At 39.2% G+C, this 25,785-nt stretch overlaps 1 protein-coding gene and 13 non-coding genes across 14 annotated transcripts in view; all 14 read right to left on the bottom strand.

The window, feature by feature from the left end:
• LOC133635735 (uncharacterized) overlaps window positions 1-2,708 on the bottom strand; it is an 83,981-nt gene extending 81,273 nt beyond the window's left edge. Inside the window, exons 1-2 of the mRNA XM_062028985.1 lie at window positions 2,556-2,708; window positions 1,012-1,449 (exon numbers count right to left, since the gene is read on the bottom strand). Coding sequence (XP_061884969.1) covers window positions 1,012-1,449; window positions 2,556-2,708 — 591 coding nt within the window. The remainder of the gene's footprint in view (window positions 1-1,011; window positions 1,450-2,555) is intronic.
• Window positions 428-499, bottom strand: trnap-ugg (transfer RNA proline (anticodon UGG)). The gene has a single exon. It is a non-coding gene; the product is annotated as a tRNA-Pro (tRNA).
• An 8,878-nt stretch (window positions 2,709-11,586) lies between the features above and the next one.
• trnap-ugg (transfer RNA proline (anticodon UGG)) lies at window positions 11,587-11,658 on the bottom strand. Its single transcript has one exon. It is a non-coding gene; the product is annotated as a tRNA-Pro (tRNA).
• A 1,440-nt stretch (window positions 11,659-13,098) lies between these two features.
• On the bottom strand, window positions 13,099-13,170 carry trnap-ugg (transfer RNA proline (anticodon UGG)). The gene has a single exon. It is a non-coding gene; the product is annotated as a tRNA-Pro (tRNA).
• A 274-nt stretch (window positions 13,171-13,444) lies between these two features.
• trnap-ugg (transfer RNA proline (anticodon UGG)) lies at window positions 13,445-13,516 on the bottom strand. Its single transcript has one exon. It is a non-coding gene; the product is annotated as a tRNA-Pro (tRNA).
• An 860-nt stretch (window positions 13,517-14,376) lies between these two features.
• On the bottom strand, window positions 14,377-14,448 carry trnap-ugg (transfer RNA proline (anticodon UGG)). The gene has a single exon. It is a non-coding gene; the product is annotated as a tRNA-Pro (tRNA).
• Window positions 14,449-14,720: 272 nt separating this feature from the next.
• trnap-ugg (transfer RNA proline (anticodon UGG)) lies at window positions 14,721-14,792 on the bottom strand. Its single transcript has one exon. It is a non-coding gene; the product is annotated as a tRNA-Pro (tRNA).
• Window positions 14,793-15,066: 274 nt separating this feature from the next.
• trnap-ugg (transfer RNA proline (anticodon UGG)) lies at window positions 15,067-15,138 on the bottom strand. The gene has a single exon. It is a non-coding gene; the product is annotated as a tRNA-Pro (tRNA).
• Window positions 15,139-17,079: 1,941 nt separating this feature from the next.
• On the bottom strand, window positions 17,080-17,151 carry trnap-agg (transfer RNA proline (anticodon AGG)). The gene has a single exon. It is a non-coding gene; the product is annotated as a tRNA-Pro (tRNA).
• Window positions 17,152-19,880: 2,729 nt separating this feature from the next.
• Window positions 19,881-19,952, bottom strand: trnap-ugg (transfer RNA proline (anticodon UGG)). The gene has a single exon. It is a non-coding gene; the product is annotated as a tRNA-Pro (tRNA).
• A 919-nt stretch (window positions 19,953-20,871) lies between these two features.
• On the bottom strand, window positions 20,872-20,943 carry trnap-ugg (transfer RNA proline (anticodon UGG)). The gene has a single exon. It is a non-coding gene; the product is annotated as a tRNA-Pro (tRNA).
• A 1,471-nt stretch (window positions 20,944-22,414) lies between these two features.
• trnap-agg (transfer RNA proline (anticodon AGG)) lies at window positions 22,415-22,486 on the bottom strand. The gene has a single exon. It is a non-coding gene; the product is annotated as a tRNA-Pro (tRNA).
• A 550-nt stretch (window positions 22,487-23,036) lies between these two features.
• On the bottom strand, window positions 23,037-23,108 carry trnap-agg (transfer RNA proline (anticodon AGG)). Its single transcript has one exon. It is a non-coding gene; the product is annotated as a tRNA-Pro (tRNA).
• A 2,324-nt stretch (window positions 23,109-25,432) lies between these two features.
• trnap-agg (transfer RNA proline (anticodon AGG)) lies at window positions 25,433-25,504 on the bottom strand. The gene has a single exon. It is a non-coding gene; the product is annotated as a tRNA-Pro (tRNA).
• Window positions 25,505-25,785: the final 281 nt, after the last annotated feature.

Genomic DNA, 25,785 nt, shown 5'->3' on the forward strand with positions numbered 1-25,785 from the left:
CCAACTTTGGTATAAATCTCTCTCACTGGCGCGTTGTTTGACAACTCTTGTTCATTGGTTGTCCTGCAATTTGATTGGCTGAATGCTGTGTGATGAAAACAATGTAGATCTAATTTGATTGGCTGTTGTACTGCGAGCACACACGCTGACACGCAGCACACACGCTGATAGACAGACACGTACAAAATGAAAGCTACGGAGCGCTCCCAAATAACTTTTTAAGCTTTAGGTTTTGGGGAAAGTAGCAAGTCATGTCAAGTCAAAAGGCTCAAGTCCAAGTGAAGTCACAAGTCATTGATGTTAAAGTCTAAGTCGAGTTGCAAGTCTCTTTACATTTTGTCAAGTCGAGTCTAAAGTCATCAAATTCGTGACTCGTGTCTGACTCGAGTCCAAGTCATGTGACTCGAGTCCACACCTCTGCTGCTTAGGGCTTGTCCAGGAATTGAACCCAGGACTTCTCGCACCCAAAGCGAGAATCATACCACTAGACCAACAAGCCTTATATTACAGAGCACCAAATTCTCAAAAAAGTTTATATTTTATCTGTGGAGACGACCTGTAACTGGGCTTGTCCGGGAATTGAACCCGGGACCTCTCGCACCCTAAGCGAAAATCATACGACTAGACCAACAAGCCCCAAAAAGCCTATTTTCAACAAAAATTCTCATGAATTGTGAGATTTTAACAAGGAACACAATCTAAAACTAAGTTTGTATATTGGCCTTTTACCATTAATTTAAAGGTATTTGCATGTGACAGCATGCTTCTAGCTGCTTCAACTAATGTCCTGTTTTTTCTTTCTGCAACACCATTTTGTTGTGGTGAGTGAGGTACAGTCATTTCATGGTGGATGCCTTGAGATATCAAATATTCTTGAAACTCCTTTGATGTGTACTCACCACCATTATCTGTCCTCAGCCTTGTGACGCTTAGACCAAACTCATTTGAGAATGTTCTCTGAAATTCCTTGAATTTGCTTAGCACCTCATTTTTCTGTTTCAAGAAGTATACCTTGCAGCATCTTGTGTAATCATCAATGAAATATACAAAATATTTTGCTCCACCTATAGATTCAATCTGCATGGGACCACAGACATCACTGTGGATCAGCTGCATCTTGCGTTTGGAACGAATTCCTCCAATCGATTTGAATGGCTTTTTAGCCAACTTGCCTTCCACACATCCTTCACAGAAGGGAATCTCTTTTTCTGCAGAAAAGTTCACTCCATTCACCAGATCTTTGAGTTCTTTAAGCTTGGTAGTGTGACCAAGGCGCTGGTGCCACAGGCTGGCCGCTACAGAAGCACTGTAGCGGCCTTTTAATATCCAGCTGATATAGTCCATCAGCTCTTTGTGTTCCCATTCCTTGAAGTGTTCCACTTTTTCCACGTATGTAACAACGAGACTTTCTGAACTGCAGTGTATTCCCTTTCTTGGTAGCAGCTCCCACTGAGAATAAATTCCCAGACAGCTTTGGAACATACAGCACATCATACATTGTGACATTTTTTACATCACTTAATTTAAAAGTCATTCCCGCTGGCCCCACCATGGACTGGACTTTCGCTGATGTGTTGGACTTTCACAATATTATGTCAGACCCACTCGACACCGAGGATGTCGTTGTGGCTTGTACAGCCCTTTGAGACACTTGTGATTTAGGGCTATATAAATAAACATTGATTGATTGATTGATTGATTTTCATGTTGACATTTCCAATTCTTAGGGCGTCAACCACCCTGCCGTCACCCAGTTTCACAGACTGTGATTTCGTGAACTGCTGGTATTCTTTAATAATGTCTTTATCACACGTCATGTGTTTTGATGCTCCAGAATCAATTAACCACTCAGCCTGTTGTGGTCTGTCACTGTTTGCATCCCTGATCACAAAGGCACTTTCAGAGGAATCTTCTTCATCGTCACACATCATGTGCTTGGCCTTGTGGATTTTCTTTTTTGGTTTGTTTTTTAAGGTTGGACATTCGCGCTTGATATGGCCTTCTCTACCACATTTCTAACATCTCCATTTGCTTTTGTCTGCTGCTCCCACTGTCTTGGAGCTATCCTGCACATTTCCCCGAAATTGTGATGACATGGCGGATCCACCACCTGACGTAGCACCACTGGAATCATTAGCATTCACTCGCTTTTGCTCTTCATTTATTAATGCTTGCTGAACAAACTTCAGTGTCAGGCTGTCAATCTTTGTTTCTAGTGCAGTGACAATTGTAGCATAACTTGGTGGCAAGCTACCCAACAGTGTTACAATTTGGTCTTCCTCCTCAATTACGGATCCAATTACCGATAGCTGATCAGTTAGCTCCTTCATTTGTTTTAAATGATCAGTTAAAGCCTCTCCTTCCTTCATTTCACATCTGAAATATATTTTCTTCAGAAACAGTTTATTAGCCAAAGTATCCCTCTCAAAATGGGCTTTCAGTGTGGTCCACGCCTCTTTGGGAGTTTGACAGTTTGTTATCAGGTACAACTGGGGTGTACTTACATTTAGCACTAACATAGAGAACGCTTTCTCTCTCCGTCTTGTGAATTCCACCTGTGCTGCTGCGTTAGCATCTACGGCTAGCGTCTCCGTCTCCATTAGCATGCCCCATAGTCCTTTAGCCTTTAGCAAGTGTTCCATCTGAAACTTCCATGTTGCCCAATTTCCTGGTCCGCTCAGTCTGTCAATAAACATCTTATCCTCCATTGTGAGTTCCCACGATACCGTTTATCTTCACACAAAGTCCGTGCACAACAGCTTTTTAGCGACGATCTGGGCCCATAACCTGTTCTTCGGCAGAGTTTTTATTAACTGGCAAACACACAGAGAGCAATTGCATACAAAGTGAAATGAAAATGATAAACAGTACAACAGTGCCATCTATTCAAAAAACTACTGCATTGCAACAGTCACATACCTAGGTTCCATTCTAGAGGCTAATCTTTCCTGTGATAAAATGGCAACCAAGGTAATCAAAAAGGTCAACCAACGAACGAGATTTCTCTACAGAATCTCCTCCCTGGTCAAAAAAAGCACCATGAGGATTCTGGCAGGAACTCTCGTTCAACCCTTTTTCGATAACGCATGCACCTCCTGGTACCCTAGCACCTCCAAAACCCTCAAATCTAAACTCTTACTTCTAGACCTCCACCCCAGATCCCACCTCACTCCTAGGTGGAGGACAGAGTTAAACAACTTGCACTGAGCCTAGTCTATAAAATCCGCTACACCTCCCTGATACCGAAGTACATGTCAAACTACTTCCTTAACGTAAATGACCGCCATAACCACAACACCAGTGGGAGTTCCACTAACCACGTTAAACCCAGATTCCGAACTAACAAAGGTCTTAACTCATTCTCTTTCTATGCCACATCAATGTGGAATGCGCTCCCAACAGGTATAAAAGAAAGGGCATCTCTATCCTCCTTCAAAACCGCAATAAAAGTTCACCTCCAGGCAGCTACAACCCTAAACTAACACCCTCCCCGGATTGTTAATAATCAAATGTAAACAATCAAATGCAGATACTTTTTCTTATGCCTTCTGATCTCTCTCTCTCTCTCTCTCTCTCTCTCTCTCTCTCTCTCTCTCTCTCTCTCTCTCTCTCTCTCTCTCTCTCTCTCTCTCTCTCTCTCTGCCCACTACTTGCTGTCCATATCCTACCAAGTCAGACCTACACTGTTCCAATATCCATTTCTCTGTTCTCAATTGTTGATGACTGATGATAACAACCAAACCTACCGCCCCCGCCCCCCAACCCCCCCACACACACACACACCCCGGATTGTAAATAATGGAAATAATTCAATGTGATTATCTTGTGTGATGACTGTATTATGATGATAGTATATATCTGATAGTATATATCTGTATCATGAATCAATTTAAGTGGACCCCGACTTAAACAAGTTGAAAAACGTATTTGGGTGTTACCATTTAGTGGTCAATTGTACGGAATATGTACTTCACTGTGCAACCTACTAATAAAAGTCTCAATCAATCAATCAAACCGTTAAATGAATTAAAATCAATTTAATCTGTGCTTGCATTATATCCCCTTACACGGGGGTCAGCAACCTGCGGCTCTCGAGCCACATGTGGCTCTAGTGCAGTGGTTCTTAACCTTGTTGGAGGTACCGAACCCCACCAGTTTTATATGCACAGTCACCGAACCCTTCTTTAGTGAAAAATAAAACTTTTTTTTTTTTTTTTCAAATTCAAGACAAAGTTGTTTTTTTTACTGGTGCACAAAATTAACCGTGCATGAACATCACCTTGTTCAAAGAACAAAGCCAACACAGTGCATGAACTCACAACAAATTACACACCTGCAAATCAGTGTGACTTCTGCTGTTGCCGTAGCCATAATATGCCGATAGGGAGAAGTTTTTATTTACACGATGAGTCGGGTGTGTCTTGACCTCCGCGGCGGAGGCTCCGCCGAACCCCTGAGGCCGACTCACCGAACCCCTAGGGTTCGATCGAACCCAGGTTAAGAACCACTGCTCTAGTGGCTCCCTGTTGTTAAAAAAGGATTGAAATTGGAAAAAGATGGGGGAAACATATTTTTGTTTTGTTTTAGTATGTGTCTTGTTTGAGGACAAACATGTCACAAACCTTCCCAATTGTTCGAAAGCCCACTGTTTAATATGTTTGTGTGTATGCTTCACTGATGAGAGTTTTTGGCGAGCACCGTTTTATCCTAGTTATTTCAGCGATCCTTGAAGTCATCGTAGTTTGTTTACATGTACAATTTTCTCAGACGCTGCCACAGAAAGACATGTTTTATGCCGCTCCTTCTTTGTCTCATTTTGTCCACCAAATGTTTTATGCTGTGCGTGAATGCACAAAGGCGAGCTTTGTTGATATTATAGACTTGTTCGAATGCTAATCAGGCATATTTGATCAGTGCATGACAGCAAGCTAATCGATGCTAACATGCTATTTAGGCTAGCTGTATGTACGTATTGCATCATTATGCCTCCTTTGTAGGTATATTTGAGCTCATTTAATATCCTTTACTTTTATCCTCTTTGTATATAATTTAGTTTTGCATGTCTCCATCCATCCATCCATTTTCTACCGCTTATCCGTTTCGGGGTCGCGGGGGGTGCTGGAGCCTATCTCAGCTACAATCGGGCAGAAGGCGGGGTACATGGGGTACACCCTGGACAAGTCGTATGTCTTTGGACATATTATCTGTATGTAATATTGGCTGCATTTCAGATAGTTGTTTGTGTGCCATGTTGTTCCAGACCACAGCAAACAGTACCTAGCTTGCCAAAGATTGTAATAAATCCATTAAAAAAAGACAGCCTGCCATTTCCTTTAACTTGGACACACACATCTATACTTTTGGCCATTATAAGTCAGTAATTTCCAGGAGTTATCTCACCTTCTGAGAAGCCTCTGTTTTACTAATGGCTTCTAATGTTGCAAAATTGTGTAGAATATAAAGGAAAATACAACATTTCTGTCAACGAAGATTTGCTTCAGCCTGCGACACATAGTCATTTTGATAGTAGGCTTTTATAGCTAATATCAACACTTACGTCATGTGTTGCCTTCATTATAAGACTTATATATAGGCTTTTCATTTTTTGCGGCTCCAGACAGATTTTTTTTTTATATTTTTGGTCCAATATGGCTCTTTCAACATTTTGGGTTGCCAACCCCTGCACTGGACCAACAAGCCCTATGTTAAATTCCACCAAATTCTCAAAAAAGTTTATATTTTATCTGTGAAGACAACCTGTAACTGTACTTTTATTAACAAAAAATTTGATTCACTACAATTTTCATTGATCCCTTGAGTGTGCGCAGTTTGGAAAATTGAGCCGAGAGTTCGATGCACCAATAAGGGATTGTCCGGGAATTGAACCCAGGACCCCTCGCACCCTAAGCGAGAATCATACGACTGGACCAACAAGCCCCAAAAAACCTGTTTTCAACAAAAATGCTCATGAATTGTGAGATTTTAACAAGTAACACAATCTAAAACTAAGTTTGTATATTGGCCTTTTACCACTAGTTTAAAGGTATGGCTATTTTGATGCAAAAAAAAAAAAGAACTAAGGGTTACAAGCTCTTTCGTAAACATTTAGAGTTTGTAAATTGAGGTCCCACTGTATTTGATTTTTAAAAATTTCATTGATCCCTTGAGGTTGTGCAATTTGGAAAATTAAGCTTAGAGTTTAGAATCACTGCTTCGGGCTTGTCCAGGAATTGAACCCAAGATCTCTCGCACCCAAAGCGAGAATCATACCACTAGACCAGGGGTCGGCAACCCTCGGCTCTGGAGCCGCATGCGGCTCTTTGACCACTCTGATGCAGCTCAGCTGCATACTTGCCGACCCTCCCGATTTTCCCAGGAGACTTACAGATCTCAGTGCCTCTTTTAGAAATCTCCCGGGTTAAATATTCTCCAGTTATCACCTTAACAACTTAATCAAGGGCGTGCCAATATAGCATTGCATTTTCTGATCCTCTATAGCCTGTACAAACACCGTGCCAGCCCGTCCACATGGTATATGTAGCTTTTACTTGCACACGAAAGAGACAGCAAGGCATACTTGGTCAACAGCCACACAGCTTACACTGACGGTGACCGTATAAAACAACTTTAACACTGTTACGTTACAAATATGCGCCACACTGTGAACCCACACCAAAAAAGAATGACAAACACATTTCTGGAGAACATCCGCACCGTTAAACAACATAAATACAACAGAACGAATACCCAGAATCCCATGCAGCCCTAACTCTTCCAGTCTACATTGTACACCCCCGCTACCACCACCACCCCCCCACACATCAACCCCCCTCCCCACCCCCCTTCGTGCATCGGTTGAGGTGGGCTGGGTTTGGTGGTAGCGGGGGTGTACAATGTAGACCGGAAGAGTTAGGGCTGCATGGGATTCTGGGTATTCAATGTGTTGTGTTTATGTTGTGTTACGGTGCAGATGTTCTCCAGAAATGTGTTTGTCATTCTTTTTTGGTGTGGGTTCACAGTGTGGCGCATATTTGTAATGTAACAGTGTTAAAGTTTTGTTAAAGTTGTTTTATACGGTCACCGTCAGTGTGTAAGCTGTGTGACTGTTGACTAAGTATGCCTTGCTGTTACTTACGCGTGCAAGCAGAAGCTGCATTCAACATGTGGCCGATCAGGTACGCTGTTTGCAAAGACTGTAGAGGGTGCTAAAAACAGTACCAACACGCCCTACATTTCGGTTGTCTCCTGGAAAGACTGTGAGAGTTGGCAAGTATGACGCTGTCAAGCGCCGTTAAAGTAAAACTCGCGGGCCGTACTAACATTAAATTGTCTTAATAAGGTGCGGGCCGGAGCGTGTGTCTGAGACCCTTGGTTTAAACATAGCCCAAAAGTTAAAAAAAAGCTTTGTATGCAGTGTTATTTCATTTTAAATTTCAAAAGAGTTTTGTGGCTCCCATTATTATCTTTAATTTGTGAAACTCGTCAAAATGGCTCTTTGAGTGGTAAAGGTTGCCGACCCCTGCACTAGACCAACAAGCCCTATGTTTAATTCCACCAAATTCTCAAAAAAAGTTAATATTTTATCCGTGGAGACGACCTGTAACTGCACTTTTATTGACAAAAAATTAGATTCACTACAATTTTCATTGATCCCTTGAGTGTGCCCAGTTGGGAAAATTGAGCTGAGAGTTCAAAGCACCATTAAGGGCTTGTCCGGGAATTGAACCCGGGACCTCTCGCACCCTAAGCGAGAATCATATGACTAGACCAACAAGCCCCCAATAATCCACTTTCAACAAATATTCTCAAGAATTGTGAGATTTTAACAGGGAACACAATCTATAACTGCGTTAGTATATTGCACTTTTACCATTAATTTAAAGGTATGGCTATTTTGATGCAAAAAAAAAAGAACTAAGGGTTACAAGCTGTTTCGTAAACATTTAGAGTTTGTAAATTGAGGTCCCACTGTATTTGATTTTTAAAAATTTCATTGATCCCTTGAGGGTGTGCAATTTCGAAAATCAAGCTTAGAGTTTAAAATCACTGCTTAGGGCTTATCCAGGAATTGAACCCAGGACCTGTCGCACCCAAAGCGAGAATCATACGACTAGACCAGGGGTCGGCAACCCAAAATGTTGAAAGAGCCATATTGGACCAAAAATACAAAAACAAATCTGTCTGGAGCCGCAAAAAATTAAAAGCCATATTACATACAGATAGTGTGTCAAGAGATATACATTTAAAGGAATTAAAGGAAACTAAATGACCTCAAATATACCTACAAATGAGGCATAATGATGCAATATGTACATATAGCTAGCCTAAATAGCATGTTAGCATCGATTAGCTAGCATTAATGCAGTAACCAAATATGTCTGATTAGCACTCCACACAAGTCAATAACTTCAACAAAACTCACCTTTGTGCCTTCACGCACCACGTTAACAGTTGGGTGGACAAAATGAGACAGAAAAAGAAGTGGCATAAAACACGTCCTAGAAAGTCGGAGAAAGTTATACATGGAAACAAACTAAGGTGAGTTCAAGGACCGCCAAAATTAGTAGGACAAAACGGCGCTCGCCAAATACTCGAATCAGTGAAGCATGTTTAATATAAACACTGTGTTATAACAATTAGTGTCATGTTTGTCCTCCTACAGAAACCATATTAAAACAAAAAATATATTTTTTCCCCTCATCTTTTTCCATTTTTCATACATTTTTGAAAAAGCTCCAGAGAGCCACTAGGGCGGCGCTAAAGAGCCGCATGCGGCTCTAGAGCCGCGGGTTGCCGACCCCTGGACTAGACCAACAAGCCCCAAGCACGTAACTGCGGCTGCTTGGCAACCAGCCAAACCCCACTTAATAAAATTATATTTTATTTTAGAGCACATCCACATCCCTATTCACCTAGGCAACCCCAGGAAATGTATATAATTCGGCATTATCAGTTTACGTTCACGCGCAGGTATAAGGCGCCGCGCTCCCGTCTCGTCTGCTGGTGCGCGAGCCCGGTAATTAGACAGCTGTGTCAAATCAAGGAGGACAAAAGACGCCAGCGCAGAGTGGAGAAAGGTTTGGTTCATTACAGATAACACAGAGTTGTGCCAAAAGTGTACTATAACCAAAAGTTGAACGGACAGCCGGTAAGATTGCACTTTATTTCTCCTTGTGGGTGTGGCGCACCTGTTGCGCTGGTGAGATGGGGGAGTCGTGTGTATGTAGCGTGCTTAGTCTGGAGGCTAAATACACACGGTGTTTTGCGTAACTGTTGTTTGGTAGGGAAGTGTTGATATTCTTTGCTTAGTTTGATAAATGTTGGAGCAGTTTGCTTCATCAGGAGGGTGAAGTCGCTCAACTTAAAGTGTTGGATTTAACTGTGTTGGATCATTGGCTGCTGGTGAGGGCATAGAAAAGGGGTATTTTTCTACCAGTAGACAGCGTTTAAGATTGAGTGTGTCACTGCTAAATTAATAATATATTTATATTGGATATGGATTTTAAATATGTATCTAAAATAGGTGGTTAATTGGTTAGGTATTTATGTATTTGCATATTGGGTTTTCTGCTGCATTTATCTATTGTGTTTCTGGTGTTAAATGTATTTTATATGTATCTTGGTGCACTTATGTTGAGACAATTTATTTAAAATCTGAATTAACTTAAAGGGAAAATATTAATAAATTTTCTTGCACTTGTTTAATTGTTAAGTGTTTGATAGCCTGATTAATAATTGTAAATTATGGGATTGATAATTGATTGATTTTTTTGCAGCATGTTAATCTTGTGGTGTTCTGTCCTTAAATGTTTTTCACCTGCTAAAGGCTACTAAAGACAGCTAATGACAGCTAAAGAAACTAAAGTCTACTAACCCTGCTAAAAAGACTAAAGAAGAAAAAAGAAGCTGTTTCTTTGTTGGAAAAACTTGAAAACTAAAGGAAAATAAAAGGAAAAAAGTAACTACGGTGTGGTCTTTTGAGTGAAATCCAGAAGCCACATTCAGCATTGGTACATCCCTTCAAGTGTGGGATAAGCACAGTGAAAAAAGCAAAACACTTGACAAGCACTTACCAGTGAGCTGCCTCTATTTTTTAAATGTTATTTATTTACTAGCAAGCTGGTCTCGCTTTGCTCGACATTTTTAATTCTAAGAGAGAAAACTAAAAAAAAAATTTAAAATCCAAGAAAATATTTTAAAGACTTGGTCTTCACTAACTGACAAAGAAACAGATAACAGATGTGGTGTCCAGTTCAAAGTGTGACATGATTTATTTAAAAATTTGAGAGTTGACTTTTGTATTTTACATGAGTTATTATTTGTACAAACATGGTGCAAAGTAATTCATGATTTGTTCAAAAATGTTAGTGGCTAGCTAGTTAAAATGGGATATTGTGATTTCACAAGACTGTCTTAAAAGTGATCATTTGAAAATGTTAAATTTGAAAAATGTGCACTTAGAGAAAATATAAAAATAAAGTGTTGCATAATGATATTTATCTGTTTCTATATATATATTAATTGTGAGAAATCATTAAGATGATCAGTGTTTCCACAAAGATAAATATCATTGATTATCAATAATAACATAGAGTTAAAGGTAAATTGAGCAAATTGGCTATTTCTGGCAATTTATTTAAGTGTGTATCAAACTGGTAGCCCTTCGCATTAATCAGTACCCAAGAAGTAGCTCTTGGTTTCGTAAAGGTTGGTGACCCCTGCACTAGACCAACAAGCCCTATGTTAAATTCCACCAAATTCTCAAAAAAGTTTATATTTCATCTGTGAAGACAACCTGTAACTGCACTTTTATTAACAAAAAATTTGATTCACTACAATTTTCATTGATCCCTTGAGTGTGCACAGCTTGGAAAATTGAGCTGAGAGTTCTACGCACCATTAAGGGCCTGTCCGAGAATTGAACCCAGGACCCCTCGCACCCTAAGCGAGAATCATATGACTAGACCAACAAACCCCACAAAATCTGTTTTCAACAAAAATTCTCATGAATTGTGAGATTTTAACAAGGAACACAATCTAAAAATAGGTTTGTGCCTTTTACCACTAATTTAAAGGTATGGCTATTTTAATGCAAAAAATAACTAAGGGTTACAAGCTCTTTCGTAATCAATTAGAGCTCGTAATTTGAGGTCCCAATGTACTTGATTTTATACATGTTCATTGATCCCTTGAGTGTGCGCAGTGTGGAAAATTGAGCTAAGAGTTTAAAAGCACTGTTAAGGGCTTCTCCAGGAATTGAACCCGGGACCTCTCGCACCCTAAGCGAGAATCATACCACTAGACCAACAAACCACAAAAAAGGCACTTTCAACAAAAATTCTCATGAATTGTGAGATTTTAACAGGGAACACAATCTAAAACTACGTTAGTATATTGGCCTTTTACCACTAATTTAAAGGTATGGCTATTTTGATGCAAAAAAAGAACTAAGGGTTACAAGCTCTTTCGTAAACAATTAGAGTTTGTAAATTGAGGTCCCACTGTATTTGATTTTATACATTTTCATTGATCCCTTGAGGGGGGGCAATTTGGAAAATTAAGCTCAGAGTTTAGAATCAGTGCTTAGGGCTTGTCCAGGAATTGAACCCGGGACCTCTCGCACCCAAAGCGAGAATCATACCACTAGACCAACAAGCCCTATGTTAAATTACACCAAATTCTCAAAAAAGTTTATATTTTATCTGTGGAGACGACCTGTAGCTGCACTTTTATTAACAAAAAATTTGAATCACTACAATTTTCATTGATCCCTTGAGTGTGCGCAGTTTGGAAATTTTAGCTGAGAGTTCAAAGCACCATTAAGGGCTTGTCTGGGAATTGAACCCGGGACCTCTCGCACCCTAAGCAAGAATCATACGACTAGACCAACAAGCCCCAAAAAGTCTATTTTCAACAAAAATTCTCATGAATTGTGAGATTTTAACAAGGAACACAATCTAAAACTACGTTTTTATATGGGCCTTTTACCACTAATTCAAAGGTATGGCTATTTTGATGCAAAAAAAAGAACTAAGGGTTACAAGCTCTTTCGTAAACAATTAGAGTTTGTAAATTGAGATCCCACTGTATTTGATTTTACACATTTTCATTGATCCCTTGAGGTTGTGCAATTTGGAAAATTAAGCTTAGAGTTTAGAATCACTGCTTAGGGCTTGTCCAGGAATTGAACCCAGGACCTCTCGCACCCAACGCGAGAATCATACGACTAGACCAACAAGCCCCCAATAATCCACTTTCAACAAATATTCTCATGAATTGTGAGATTTTAACAGGGAACACAATCTATAACTACATTAGTATATTGCATTTTTACCATTAATTTAAAGGTATGGCTATTTTGATGAAAAAAACAAACAACTAAGGGTTACAAGCTCTTTCGTAAACATTTAGAGTTTGTAAATTGAGGTCCCACTGTATTTGATTTTAAAATTTTCATTCATCCCTTGAGGATGTGCAATTTAGAAAATTAAGCTTAGAATTTGGAATCACAGCTTAGGGCTTGTCCTGGAATTGGAACCTGGGACCTCTCGCACCCAAAGCGAGAATCATACGACTAGACCAACAAGCCCCAAAAAATCTGTTTTCAACAAAAATTCTCATGAATTGTGAGATTTAAACAAGGAACACAATCCAAAACTATGTTAGTATATTGGCCTTTTACCACTAATTTAAAGGTATGGCTATTTTGATGCAAAAAAAAGAACTAAAGGTTACAAGCTCTTTCGTAATCAATTAGTTTGTAAATTGAGGTCCCACTGTTTTTGATTTTATACGTTTTCATTGATCCCTTGAGGGTAGGCAATTTGGAAAAAAAAAGCTTAGAGTTAAGAATCACTGCTTAGGGCATGTCTAGGAATTGAACCCCGGACCTCTGGCACCCAAAGCGAGAATCATACCACTAGACCAACAAGCCCTATGTTAAACTACACCAAATTCTCAAAAGAGTTTATATTTTATCTGTGGAGACGACCTGTAACTGCACTTTTAGTAACAAAAAATTTGATTCACAACAATTTAATTGATCCCTTGAGTGTGCGCAGTTTGGAAAATTTAGCTGACAGTTCAAAGCACTGTTAAGGGCTTGTCCGGGAATTGAACCCGGGACCTCTAGCACCCAAAGCAAGAATCATACGACTAGACCAACAAGCCACAAAAAATGCACTTTCAACAAAAATGTTCATGAAGTGTGAGATTTTAACAAGGAACACAATCTAAAACTACGTTAGTATATTGGCCTTTTACCACTAATTTAAAGGTATGGCTATTTTGATGCAAAAAAAAGAACTAAAGGTTACAAGCTCTTTCGTAATCAATTAGGGTTAGTAAATTGAGATCCCACTGTATTTGATTTTACACATTTTCATTGATCCCTTGAGGTTGTGCAATTTGGAAAATTAAGCTTAGAGTTTAGAATCACTGCTTAGGGCTTGTCCAGGAATTGAACCTAGGACCTCTCGCACCCAAAGCGAGAATCATACGACTAGACCAACAAGCCCCCAATAATCCACTTTCAACAAATATTCTCATGAATTGTGAGATTTTAACAGGGAACACAATCTATAACTACTTTAGTATATTGCATTTTTACCATTAATTTAAAGGTATGGCTATTTTGATGCAAAAAAAAAAGAACTAAGGGTTACAAGCTCTTTCGTAAACATTTAGAGTTTGTAAATTGAGGTCCCACTGTATTTGATTTTTAAAATTTTCATTGATCCCTTGAGGATGTGCAATTTAGAAAATTAAGCTTAGAGTTTGGAATCACAGCTTAGGGCTTGTCCTGGAATTGGAATCTGGGACCTCTCGCACCCAAAGCGAGAATCATACGACTAGACCAACAAGCCCCAAAAAATCTGTTTTCAACAAAAATTGTCATGAATTGTGAGATTTTAACAAGGAACACAATCCAAAACTATGTTAGTATATAGGCCTTTTACCACTAATTTAAAGGTATGGCTATTTTGATGCAAAAAAAAGAACTAAAGGTTACAAGCTCTTTCGTAATCAATTAGGGTTAGTAAATTGAGGTCCCACTGTTTTTGATTTTATACGTTTTCATTGATCCCTTGAGGGTGGGCAATTTGGAAAAAACAGCTTAGAGTTAAGAATCACTGCTTAGGGCATGTCTAGGAATTGAACCCCGGACCTCTGGCACCCAAAGCGAGATTCATACCACTAGACCAACAAGCCCTATGTTAAATTACACCAAATTCTCAAAAGAGTTTATATTTTATCTGTGGAGACGACCTGTAACTGCACTTTTAGTAACAAAAAATTTGATTCACAACAATTTAATTGATCCCTTGAGTGTGCGCAGTTTGGAAAATTTAGCTGACAGTTCAAAAGCACTGTTAAGGGCTTGTCCGGGAATTGAACCCGGGACCTCTAGCACCCAAAGCAAGAATCATACGACTAGACCAACAAGCCACAAAAAATGCACTTTCAACAAAAATGTTCATGAAGTGTGAGATTTTAACAAGGAACACAATCTAAAACTACGTTAGTATATTGGCCTCTTACCACTAATTTAAAGGTATGGTTATTTTAATGCAAAAAATAACTAAGGGTTACAAGCTCTTTCGTAATCAATTAGAGCTCGTAATTTGAGGTCACACTGTACTTGATTTTATACATTTTCATTGATCCCTTGAGGGGGGGCAATTTGGAAAATTAAGCTGAGAGTTCAAAAGCACTGTTAAGGGCTTGTCCGGGAATTGAACCCGGGACCTCTAGCACCCAAAGCAAGAATCATACGACTAGACCAACAAGCCACAAAAAATGCACTTTCAACAAAAATGTTCATGAAGTGTGAGATTTTAACAAGGAACACAATCTAAAACTACGTTAGTATATTGGCCTTTTACCACTAATTTAAAGGTATGGCTATTTTGATGCAAAAAAAAGAACTAAAGGTTACAAGCTCTTTCGTAATCAATTAGGGTTAGTAAATTGAGATCCCACTGTATTTGATTTTACACATTTTCATTGATCCCTTGAGGTTGTGCAATTTGGAAAATTAAGCTTAGAGTTTAGAATCACTGCTTAGGGCTTGTCCAGGAATTGAACCTAGGACCTCTCGCACCCAAAGCGAGAATCATACGACTAGACCAACAAGCCCCCAATAATCCACTTTCAACAAATATTCTCATGAATTGTGAGATTTTAACAGGGAACACAATCTATAACTACTTTAGTATATTGCATTTTTACCATTAATTTAAAGGTATGGCTATTTTGATGCAAAAAAAAAAGAACTAAGGGTTACAAGCTCTTTCGTAAACATTTAGAGTTTGTAAATTGAGGTCCCACTGTATTTGATTTTTAAAATTTTCATTGATCCCTTGAGGATGTGCAATTTAGAAAATTAAGCTTAGAGTTTGGAATCACAGCTTAGGGCTTGTCCTGGAATTGGAATCTGGGACCTCTCGCACCCAAAGCGAGAATCATACGACTAGACCAACAAGCCCCAAAAAATCTGTTTTCAACAAAAATTGTCATGAATTGTGAGATTTTAACAAGGAACACAATCCAAAACTATGTTAGTATATAGGCCTTTTACCACTAATTTAAAGGTATGGCTATTTTGATGCAAAAAAAAGAACTAAAGGTTACAAGCTCTTTCGTAATCAATTAGGGTTAGTAAATTGAGGTCCCACTGTTTTTGATTTTATACGTTTTCATTGATCCCTTGAGGGTGGGCAATTTGGAAAAAACAGCTTAGAGTTAAGAATCACTGCTTAGGGCATGTCTAGGAATTGAACCCCGGACCTCTGGCACCCAAAGCGAGATTCATACCACTAGACCAACAAGCCCTATGTTAAATTACACCAAATTCTCAAAAGAGTTTATATTTTATCTGTGGAGACGACCTGTAACTGCACTTTTAGTAACAAAAAATTTGATTCACAACAATTTAATTGATCCCTTGAGTGTGCGCAGTTTGGAAAATTTAGCTGACAGTTCAAAGCACTGTTAAGGGCTTCTCCGGGAATTGAACCCGGGACCTCTAGCACCCAAAGCAAGAATCATACGACTAGACCAACAAGCAACGAAAAATGCACTTTCAACAAAAATTTTCATGAATTGTGAGATTTTAACAAGGAACACAATCTAAAACAACGTTAGGATATTGGCCTTTTACCACTAATTTAAAGGTATGGCTATTTTGATGCAAAAAAAAAAAAAGGGTTACAAGCTCTTTCGTAAACAATTAGAGTTTGTAAATTGAGGTCCCACTGTATTTGATTTTATACATTTTCATTGATCCCTTGAGGGGGGGGCAATTTGGAAAATAAAGCTTCCAGTTTAGAATCAGTGCTTAGGGCTTGTCCAGGGATTGAACCCAGGACATCTCGCACCCAAAGCGAGAATCATACCACTGGACCAACAAGCCCTATGTTAACTTACACCAAATTCTCAAAAAAGTTTATATTTTATCTGTGGAGACGACATGTAACTGCACTTTTATTGACAAAAAATTTGATTCACTACAATTTTCATTGATCCCTTGAGTGTGCACAGTTTGGAAATTTTAGCTGAGAGTTCAGAGCACCATTAAGGGCTTGTCCGGGAATTGAACCTCTCGCACCCTAAGCGAGAATCATACGACTAGACCAATAAGCCCCAAAAAGTCTATTTTCAACAAAAATTCACTACAATTTTCAATGATCCCTTGAGTGTGCACAGCTTGGAAAATTGAGCTGAGAGTTCAATGCACCATTAAGAGCTTGTCCGGGAATTGAACCCGGGACCTCTCGCAGCCTAAGCGAGTATCATACGACAAGCCCCCAAAAAAATCTGTTTTCAACAAAAATTCTCATGAATTCTGAGATTTTAACAAGGAACAATCTAAAACTAGGTTCGTATATTGGCCTTTTACCACTAATTTAAAGGTATGGCTATTTTAATGCAAAAAATAACTAAGGGTTACAAGCTCTTTCGTAATCAATTAGAGCTCGTAATTTGAGGTCCCACTATACTTGATTTTATATATTTTCATTGATCCCTTGAGTGTGCACAGTTTGGAAAATTGAGCTGAGAGTTCAAAAGCACTGTTAAGGGCTTGTCCGGGAATTGAACCCGGGACCTCTCGCACCCTAAGCGAGAATCATACGACTAGACCAACAAGCCACAAAAAATGACTTTTCAACAAAAATTCTCATGAATTCTGAGATTTTAACAGGGAACACAATCCAAAACTAGGTTAGTATATTGGCCTTTTACCACTAATTTAAAGGTATGGCTATTTTGATGCAAAAAAAAAAAGAACTAAGGGTTACAAGCTCTTTCGTAAACAATTAGAGTTTGTAAATTGAGGTCCCACTGTATTTGATTTGGTACATTTTCATTGATCCCTTGAGGGGGGGTAAATTGGAAAATTAAGCTTAGAGTTATAATCACTGCTTAGGGCTTGTCCAGGAATTGAACCCAGGACCTCTCGCACCCTAAGCTAGAATCATACGACTAGACCAACAAGCCCCAAAAAATCTGTGTTCGACAAAAATTCTCATGACTTGTGAGATTTTAACAGGGAAACCAATCCAAAACTCTGTTAGTATATTGGCCTTTTACCACTAATTTAAAAGGTATGGCTCTTTTGATGCAAAAAAAAGAACTAAGGGTTACAAGCACTTTTGTAAACAATTAGAGTTTGTGAATTGAGGTCCCACTGTTTTTGATTCCATACATTTTCATTGATCCCTTGAGGGTGGGCAATTTGGAAAAATAAGCTTAGAGTTCAGAATCACTGCTTAGGGCTTGTCCAGGAATTGAACCTGGGACCTCTCGCACCCAAAGCGAGAATCATACCACTAGACCAGGGGTCACCTACGCGGCGCCCGCGGGCACCAGGTCGCCCGTAAGGACCAGATGAGTCGCCCGCTGGCCTGTTCTAAAAATAGCTCAAATAGCAGCACTCTCGTCAGCTGACGCGCTAGCACGTAACTGCGGCTGCTTGGCAACCAGCCAAACCCCACTTAATAAAATTATATTTTATTTTAGAGCACATCCACATCCCTATTCACCTAGGCAACCCAAGGAAATGTATATAATTCGGCATTATCAGTTTACGTTCACGCGCAGGTATAACGCGGCGCACTCCCGTCTCGTCTGCTGGTGCGCGAGCCCGGTAATTAGACAGCTGTGTCAAATCAAGGAGGACAAAAGACGCCAGCGCAGAGTGGAGAAAGGTTTGGTTCATTACAGATAACACAGAGTTGTGCCAAAAGTGTACTATAACCAAAAGCTGAACGGACAGCCGGTAAGATTGCACTTTTATTTCTCCTTGTGGGTGTCGCGCACCTGTTGCGCTGGTGAGATGGGGGAGTTGTGTGCATGTAGCGTGCTTAGTCTGGAGGCTAAATACACACGGTGTTTTGTGTAACTGTTGTTTGGTAAGGAAGTGTTGATATGCTTTGCTTAGTTTGATAAATGTTGGAGCAGTTTGCTTCATCAGGAGGGTGAAGTCGCTCAACTTAAAGTGTTGGATTTAACTGTGTTGGATCATTGGCTGCTAGTGAGGGCATAGAAAAGGGGTATTTTTCTACCAGCAGACAGCGTTTAAGTTTGAGTGTTTCACTGCTAAATTAATAATATATTTATATTGGATATGGATTTTAAATATGTATCTAAAATAGGTGGTTAATTGGTTAGGTATTTATGTATTTGCATATTGGGTTTTCTGCTGCATTTATCTATTGTGTTTCTGGTGTTAAATGTATTGTATATGTATCTTGGTGCATTTATGTTGAGACAATTTATTTAAAATCTGAATTAACTTAAAGGGAAAATATTAATAAATGTTCTTGCACTTGTTTAATTGTTAAGTGTTTGATAGCCTGATTAATAATTGTAAATTATGGGATTGATAATTGATTGATTTTTTACAGCATGTTAATCTTGTGGTGTTTTGTCCTTAAAGGTTTTTCACCTACTAAAGAAGCTAAAGGCTACTAAAGAAAGCTAATGACAGCTAAAGAAACTAAAGTCTACTAACACTGCTAAAGACTGCTAAAAAGACTAAAGAAGAAAAAAGAAGCTGTTTCTTCGTTGGAAAAACTTGAAAACTAAAGGAAAATAAAAGGAAAAAAGTAACTACGGTCTGGTCTTTTGAGTGAAATCCAGAAGCCACATTCAGCATTGGTACATCCCTTCAAGTATGGGATAAGCACAGTGAAAAAAGCAAAACACTTGACAAGCACTTACCAGTGAGCTGCCTCTATTATTTAAATGTTATTTATTTACTAGCAAGCTGGTCTCGCTTTGCTCTACATTTTTAATTCTAAGAGAGACAAAACTCAAAAAAAAAATTAAAATAGTTAGTATATTGGCCTTTTACCACTAATTTTAAGTTATGGCTATTTTGATGCAAAAAAAGAACTAGGGATTACAAGCTCTTTCGTAAACAATTAGAGTTTGTAAATTGAGGTCCCACTGTATTTGATTTTATACATTTTCACTGATCCCTTGAGGGGGAGCAATTTGGAAAATTAACCTTAGAGTTTAGAATCACTGCTTAGGGCTTGTCCAGGAATTGAACCCAGGACCTCTCGCACCCTAAGCGAGAATCATACGACTAGACCAACAAGCCCCAAAAAATCTGTTTTCAACAAAAATTCTCATGAATTGTGAGATTTTAACAAGGAACAATCTAAAACTAGGTTAGTATATTGGCCTTTTACCACTAATTTTAAGTTATGGCTATTTTGATGCAAAAAAAGAACTAGGGATTACAAGCTCTTTCGTAAACAATTAGAGTTTGTAAATTGAGGTCCCACTGTTTTTGATTTCCTACATTTTCATTGCTCCCGTGAGGGTGGGCAATTTGGAAAAATAAGCTTAGAGTTAAGAATCACTGCTTAGGGCTTGTCCAGGAATTGAACCCGGGAACTCTCGCACCCAAGGCGAGAATCATACCACTAGACCAACAAGCCCTACGTTATTTTACACCAAATTCTCATAAAAGTTTATATTTTATCTGAGACGACGACCTTAACTGCACTTTTATTAACAAAAAATTTGATTCACAACAATTTTCACTGATCCCTTGAGTGTGCTCAGTTTGGAAAATTTAGCTGAGAGTTCAAAGCACTGTTAAGGGCTTGTTCGGGAATTGAACTCTGGACCTCTCGCATCCAAAGCGAGAATCATACCACTAGACCAACAAGCCCTGTGTTAAATTCCACCAAATTCTCAAAAAAGTTTATATTTTATCCGTGGCGACGACCTGTAACTGCACTTTTATTAACAAAAAATTTGATTCACTACAATTTTCATTGATCCCTTGAGTGTGCACAGCTTGGAAAATTGAGCGGAGAGTTCAAAGCACTGTTAAGGGCTTGTCCGGGAATTGAACCCGGGACCTCTCTCACCCAAAGCGAGAATCATACGACTAGACCAACAAGCCACAAAAAATGAACTTTCAATCAATCAATGTTTATTTATATAGCCCTAAATCACAAGTGTCTCAAAGGGCTGTACAAGCCACAACGACATCCTCGGTACAGAGCCCACATACGGGCAAGGAAAAACTCACCCCAGTTGGACGTCGGTGAATGACTATGAGAAACCTTGGAGAGGACCGCATATAACTTTCAACAAAAATTCTCATGAATTGTGAGATTTTAACAAGGAACACAATCTAAAACTAGGTTTGTATATTGGCCTTTTACCACTAATTTAAAGGTATGGCTATGTTGATGCAAAAAAAAGAACTAAGGGTTACAAGCTCTTTCGTAAACAATTAAAGTTTGTAAATTGAGGTCCCACTGTATTTGATTTTATACATTTTCATTGATCCCTTGAAGGTGTGCAATTTGGAAAGTTAAGCTTAGAGTTCAGAATCACTGCTTTGGGCTTGTCCAGGAATTGAACCCGGGACCTCTCGCACCCAAAGCGAGAATCATACCACTAGACCAACAAGCCCTATGATTAATCCCACCAAATTCTCAAAAAAGTTTATATTTTATCCGTGGCGACGACCTGTAACCGCACTTTTATTAACAAAAAATTTGATTCACTACAATTGTCAATGATCCCTTGAGTGTGCACAGCTTGGAAAATTGAGCTGAGAGTTCAACGCACCATTAAGGGCTTGTCCGGGAATTGAATTGAACCCTCTCGCACCCTAAGCGAGAATCATACGACTAGACCAACAAGCCCCAAAAAATCTGTTTTCAACAAAAATTCTCATGAATTGTGAGATTTTAACAAGGAACAATCTAAAACTAGTTTTGTATATTGGCCTTTTACCACTAATTTAAAGGTATGGCTATTTTAATGCAAAAAATAACTAAGGGTTTCAAGCTCTTTCGTAATCAATTAGAGCTCGTAATTTGAGGTCCCACTGTACTTGATTTTATACATTTTCATTGATCCCTTGAGGGGGTGCAATTTGGAAAATTAAGCTGAGAGTTCAAAAGCACTGTTAAGGGCTTGTCCGGGAATTGAACCCGGGACCTCTCGCACCCTAAGCGAGAATCATACGACTAGACTAACAAGCCACAAAAAAATGACTTTTCAACAAAAATTCTCATAAATTGTGAGATTTTAACAGGAAACACAATCTAAGAGTGTCCGCCCTGAGATCGGTAGGTTGTGAGTTCAAACCCCGGCCGAGTCATACCAAAGACTATAAAAATGGGACTCATTACCTCCCTGCTTGGCATCAAAAGTTGGAATTGGGGGTTAAATCACCAAAAAGGATTCCCGGGTGCGGCACCGCTGCTGCCCACTGCTCCCCTCACCTCCCAGGGGGTGAACAAGGGAATGGGTCAAATGCAGAGGACAAATTTCACCACACCTAGTGTGCGTGTGACAATCATTGGTACTTTAACTTCACTTTTAAAACTACGTTAGTATATTGGCCTTTTACCACTAATTTAAAGGTATGGCTAATTTGATGCAAAAAAAGAACTAAGGATTACAAGCTCTTTCGTAAACACTTAGAGTTTGTAAATTGAGGTCCCACTGTATTTGATTTTATACATTTTCATTGATCCCTTGAGGGGGGGCAATTTGGAAAATTAAGCTTAGAGTTTAGAATCACTGCTTAGGGCTTGTCCAGGAATTGAACCCAGGACCTCTCACAGCCTAAGCGAGAATCATACGACTAGACCAACAAGCCCCAAAAAATCTGTTTTCAACAAAAATTCTCATGAATTGTGAGATTTTAACAGGGAACAATCTAAAACTAGGTTTGTATATTGGCCTTTTACCACTAATTTAAAGGTATGGCTATTTTAATGCAAAAAATAACTAAGGGTTACAAGCTCTTTCGTAATCAATTAGAGCTCGTAATTTGAGGTCCCACTGTACTTGATTTTATACATTTTCATTGATCCCTTGAGTGTGCACAGTTTGGAAAATTGAGCTGAGAGTTCAAAAGCACTGTTAAGGGCTTGTCCGGGAATTGAACCCGGGACCTCTCGCACCCTAAGCGAGAATCATACGACTAGACCAACAAGCCACAAAAAACTACTTTTCAACAAAAATTCTCATAAATTGTGAGATTTTAACAGGAAACACAATCTAAGAGTGTCCGCCCTGAGATCGGTAGGTTGTGAGTTCAAACCCCGGCCGAGTCATACCAAAGACTATAAAAATGGGACTCATTACCTCCCTGCTTGGCATCAAAAGTTGGAATTGGGGGTTAAATCACCAAAAATGATTCCCGGGTGCGGCACCGCTGCTGCCCACTGCTCCCCTCACCTCCCAGGGGGTGAACAAGGGAATGGGTCAAATGCAGAGGACAAATTTCACCACACCTAGTGTGTATGTGACAATCATTGGTATTTTAACTTCACTTTTAAAACTACGTTAGTATATTGGCCTTTTACCACTAATTTAAAGGTATGGCTAATTTGATGCAAAAAAAGAACTAAGGATTACAAGCTCTTTCGTAATCAATTAGAGCTCGTAATTTGAGGTCCCACTGTACTTGATTGTATACATTTTCATTGATCCCTTGAGTGTGCACAGTTTGGAAAATTGAGCTGAGAGTTCAAAAGCACTGTTAAGGGCTTGTCCGGGAATTGAACCCGGGACCTCTCGCACCCTAAGCGAGAATCATACAACTAGACCAACAAGCCACAAAAAATGAATTTTCAACAGAAATTCTCATGAATTGTGAGATTTTAACAGGGAACACAATCTAAAACTACGTTAGTATATTGGCCTTTTACCACTAATTTAAAGGCCTACTGAAATGAATTTTTTTTAATTTAAACGGGGATAGCAGATCTATTCTATGTGTCATACTTGATCATTTCGCGATATTGCCATATTTTTGCTGAAAAGATTTAGTATAGAACAACGACGATAAAGATCGCAACTTTTGGTATCTGATAAAAAAAAAGGCTTGCCCCTACCGGAAGTAGCGTTACGTAGTCAATTGAACATATACGCAAAGTTCCCTATTGTTTACAATGATGGCCGCATGAAGTGAGAGAGATTCAAACCGAGAAAGCGACAATTTCCCCATTAATTTGAGCGAGGATGAAAGATTTGTGGATGAGTAAAGTGCAAGTGAAGGACTAGTGGGGAGTGGATGCGATTCAGATAGGGAAGATGCTGTGAGAGCCGGGGGTGACCTGATATTCAGCTGCGAATGACTACAACAGTAAATAAACACAAGACATATGTCTTGTGTTTATTTACTGTTGTATATATATATATACTCTATTAGCCACAACACAACCAGGCTTATATTTAATATGCCACAAATTAATCCTGCATAAAAACACCCAAGTGTTTGTTATGTTAGCTCCTAGCTCCTATGCTAGCTCCTAGCTCCTAGCTCCATATAAGCCGCCAATCCAATTCAAACACCTGCACAACACACACAATCACTCAGCCCAAAAGACCGTTCACCTAACCCAAGGTTCATAAAGCTTATATATATAAACAAAGTAACGTACGTGACGCGCACGTACTGGCAAGCGATCAAATGTTTGGAAGCGCAGCTGCTACTCACGGTACCCGATATTCAGCTGGGAATGACTAAAACAGTAAATAAACACAAGACATATATATACTCTATTAGCCACAACACAACCAGGCTTATATTTAATATGCCACAAATTAATCCTGCATAAAAACACCTAGGTGTTTATGCTAGCTCCTAGCTCCTCTGCTAGCTCCTAGCTCCATAGAACACGCCAATACAATTCAAACACCTGATCAACACACACAATCACTCAGTCCAAAAGACCGTTCACCTAACCCAAGGTTCATAAAGCTTATATATTTAAACAAAGTTACGTACGTGACGCGCACGTACGTGCAAGCGATCAAATGTTTGGAAGCCAAAGCTGCATACTCACGGTAGCACGTCTGCGTCTTTGTCATCCAAATCAAAGTAATCCTGGTAAGAGTCTGTGTTGTCCCAGTTCTCTACAGGCGTCTGTGTATCGAAGTCAAAAGTCCTCCTGGTTAGAGTCTCTGTTATCCGAGTTCTTCGATCTTGACTGCATCTTTCGGGAATGTAAACAATGAAACACCGGCTGTGTTTGTGTTGCTGCTGATTTCCTTCGCAAAATACGTCCGCTTTGCACCGAGAACTTTCTTCTTTGCATGCACAGCTTCTTTCTCCATAATGCAATGAACATAATTGCAACAGATTCACCAACACAGATGTCCAGAATACATCCAGAATGAGATGAAAACAGCTATTTCGTATTGGCTTCAATGTGGAAGGCATACCTCTGTTCCCCGTGCTACGTCACGCGCATACGTCATCCTCAGAGGCGTTTCGAACCGGAAGTTCCCCGGGACATTTAAAATTGCACTTTATAAGTTAACCCCGGCCGTATTGGCATGTGTTGCAATGTTAAGATTTCATCATTGATATATAAACTATCAGACTGCGTGGTCGGTAGTAGTGGGTTTCAGTAGGCCTTTAAAGGTATGGCTATTTTGATGCAAAAAAAAGAACTAAGGATTACAAGCTCTTTCGTAAACAATTAGAGTTTGTAAATTGAGGTCCCACTGTATTTGATTTTATAAATTTTCATTGATCCCTTGAGGGGGGGCAATTTGGAAAATAAAGCTTAGAGTTTAGAATCACTGCTTAGGGCTTGTCCAGGAATTGAACCCAGGACCTCTCGCAGCCTAAGCGAGAATCATACGACTAGACCAAAAAGCCCCAAAAAATCTGTTTTCAACAAAAATTCTCATGAATTGTGAGATTTTAACAAGGAACAATCTAAAACTAGGTTAGTATATTGGCCTTTTACCTCTAATTTAAAGGTATGGCTATTTTAATGCAAAAAATAACTAAGGGTTACAAGCTCTTTCGTAATCAATTAGAGCTCGTAATTTGAGGTCCCACTGTACTTGATTTTATACATTTTCATTGATCCCTTGAGTGTGCACAGTTTGGAAAATTGAGCTGAGAGTTCAAAAGCATTGTTAAGGGCTTGTCCGGGAATTGAACCCGGGACCTCTCGCACCCTAAGCGAGAATCATACGACTAGACCAACAAGCCACAAAAAATGACTTTTCAACAAAAATTCTCATGAATTGTGAGATTTTAACAGGGAACACAATCTAAAACTACGTTAGTATATTGGCCTTTTACCACTAATTTAAAGGTATGGCTATTTTGATGCAAAAAAAAGAACTAAGGATTACGAGCTCTTTCGTGAACAATTAGAGTTTGTAAATTGAGGTCCCACTGTATTTGATTTTATACATTTTCATTGATCCCTTGAGGGGGGGCAATTTGGAAAATTAAGCTTAGAGTTTAAAATCACTGCTTAGGGCTCG

The sequence above is a fragment of the Entelurus aequoreus genome, linkage group LG20 (genome assembly GCF_033978785.1).
Source record: "Entelurus aequoreus isolate RoL-2023_Sb linkage group LG20, RoL_Eaeq_v1.1, whole genome shotgun sequence".
NCBI classification, from domain to species: Eukaryota; Metazoa; Chordata; class Actinopteri; order Syngnathiformes; family Syngnathidae; genus Entelurus; species Entelurus aequoreus.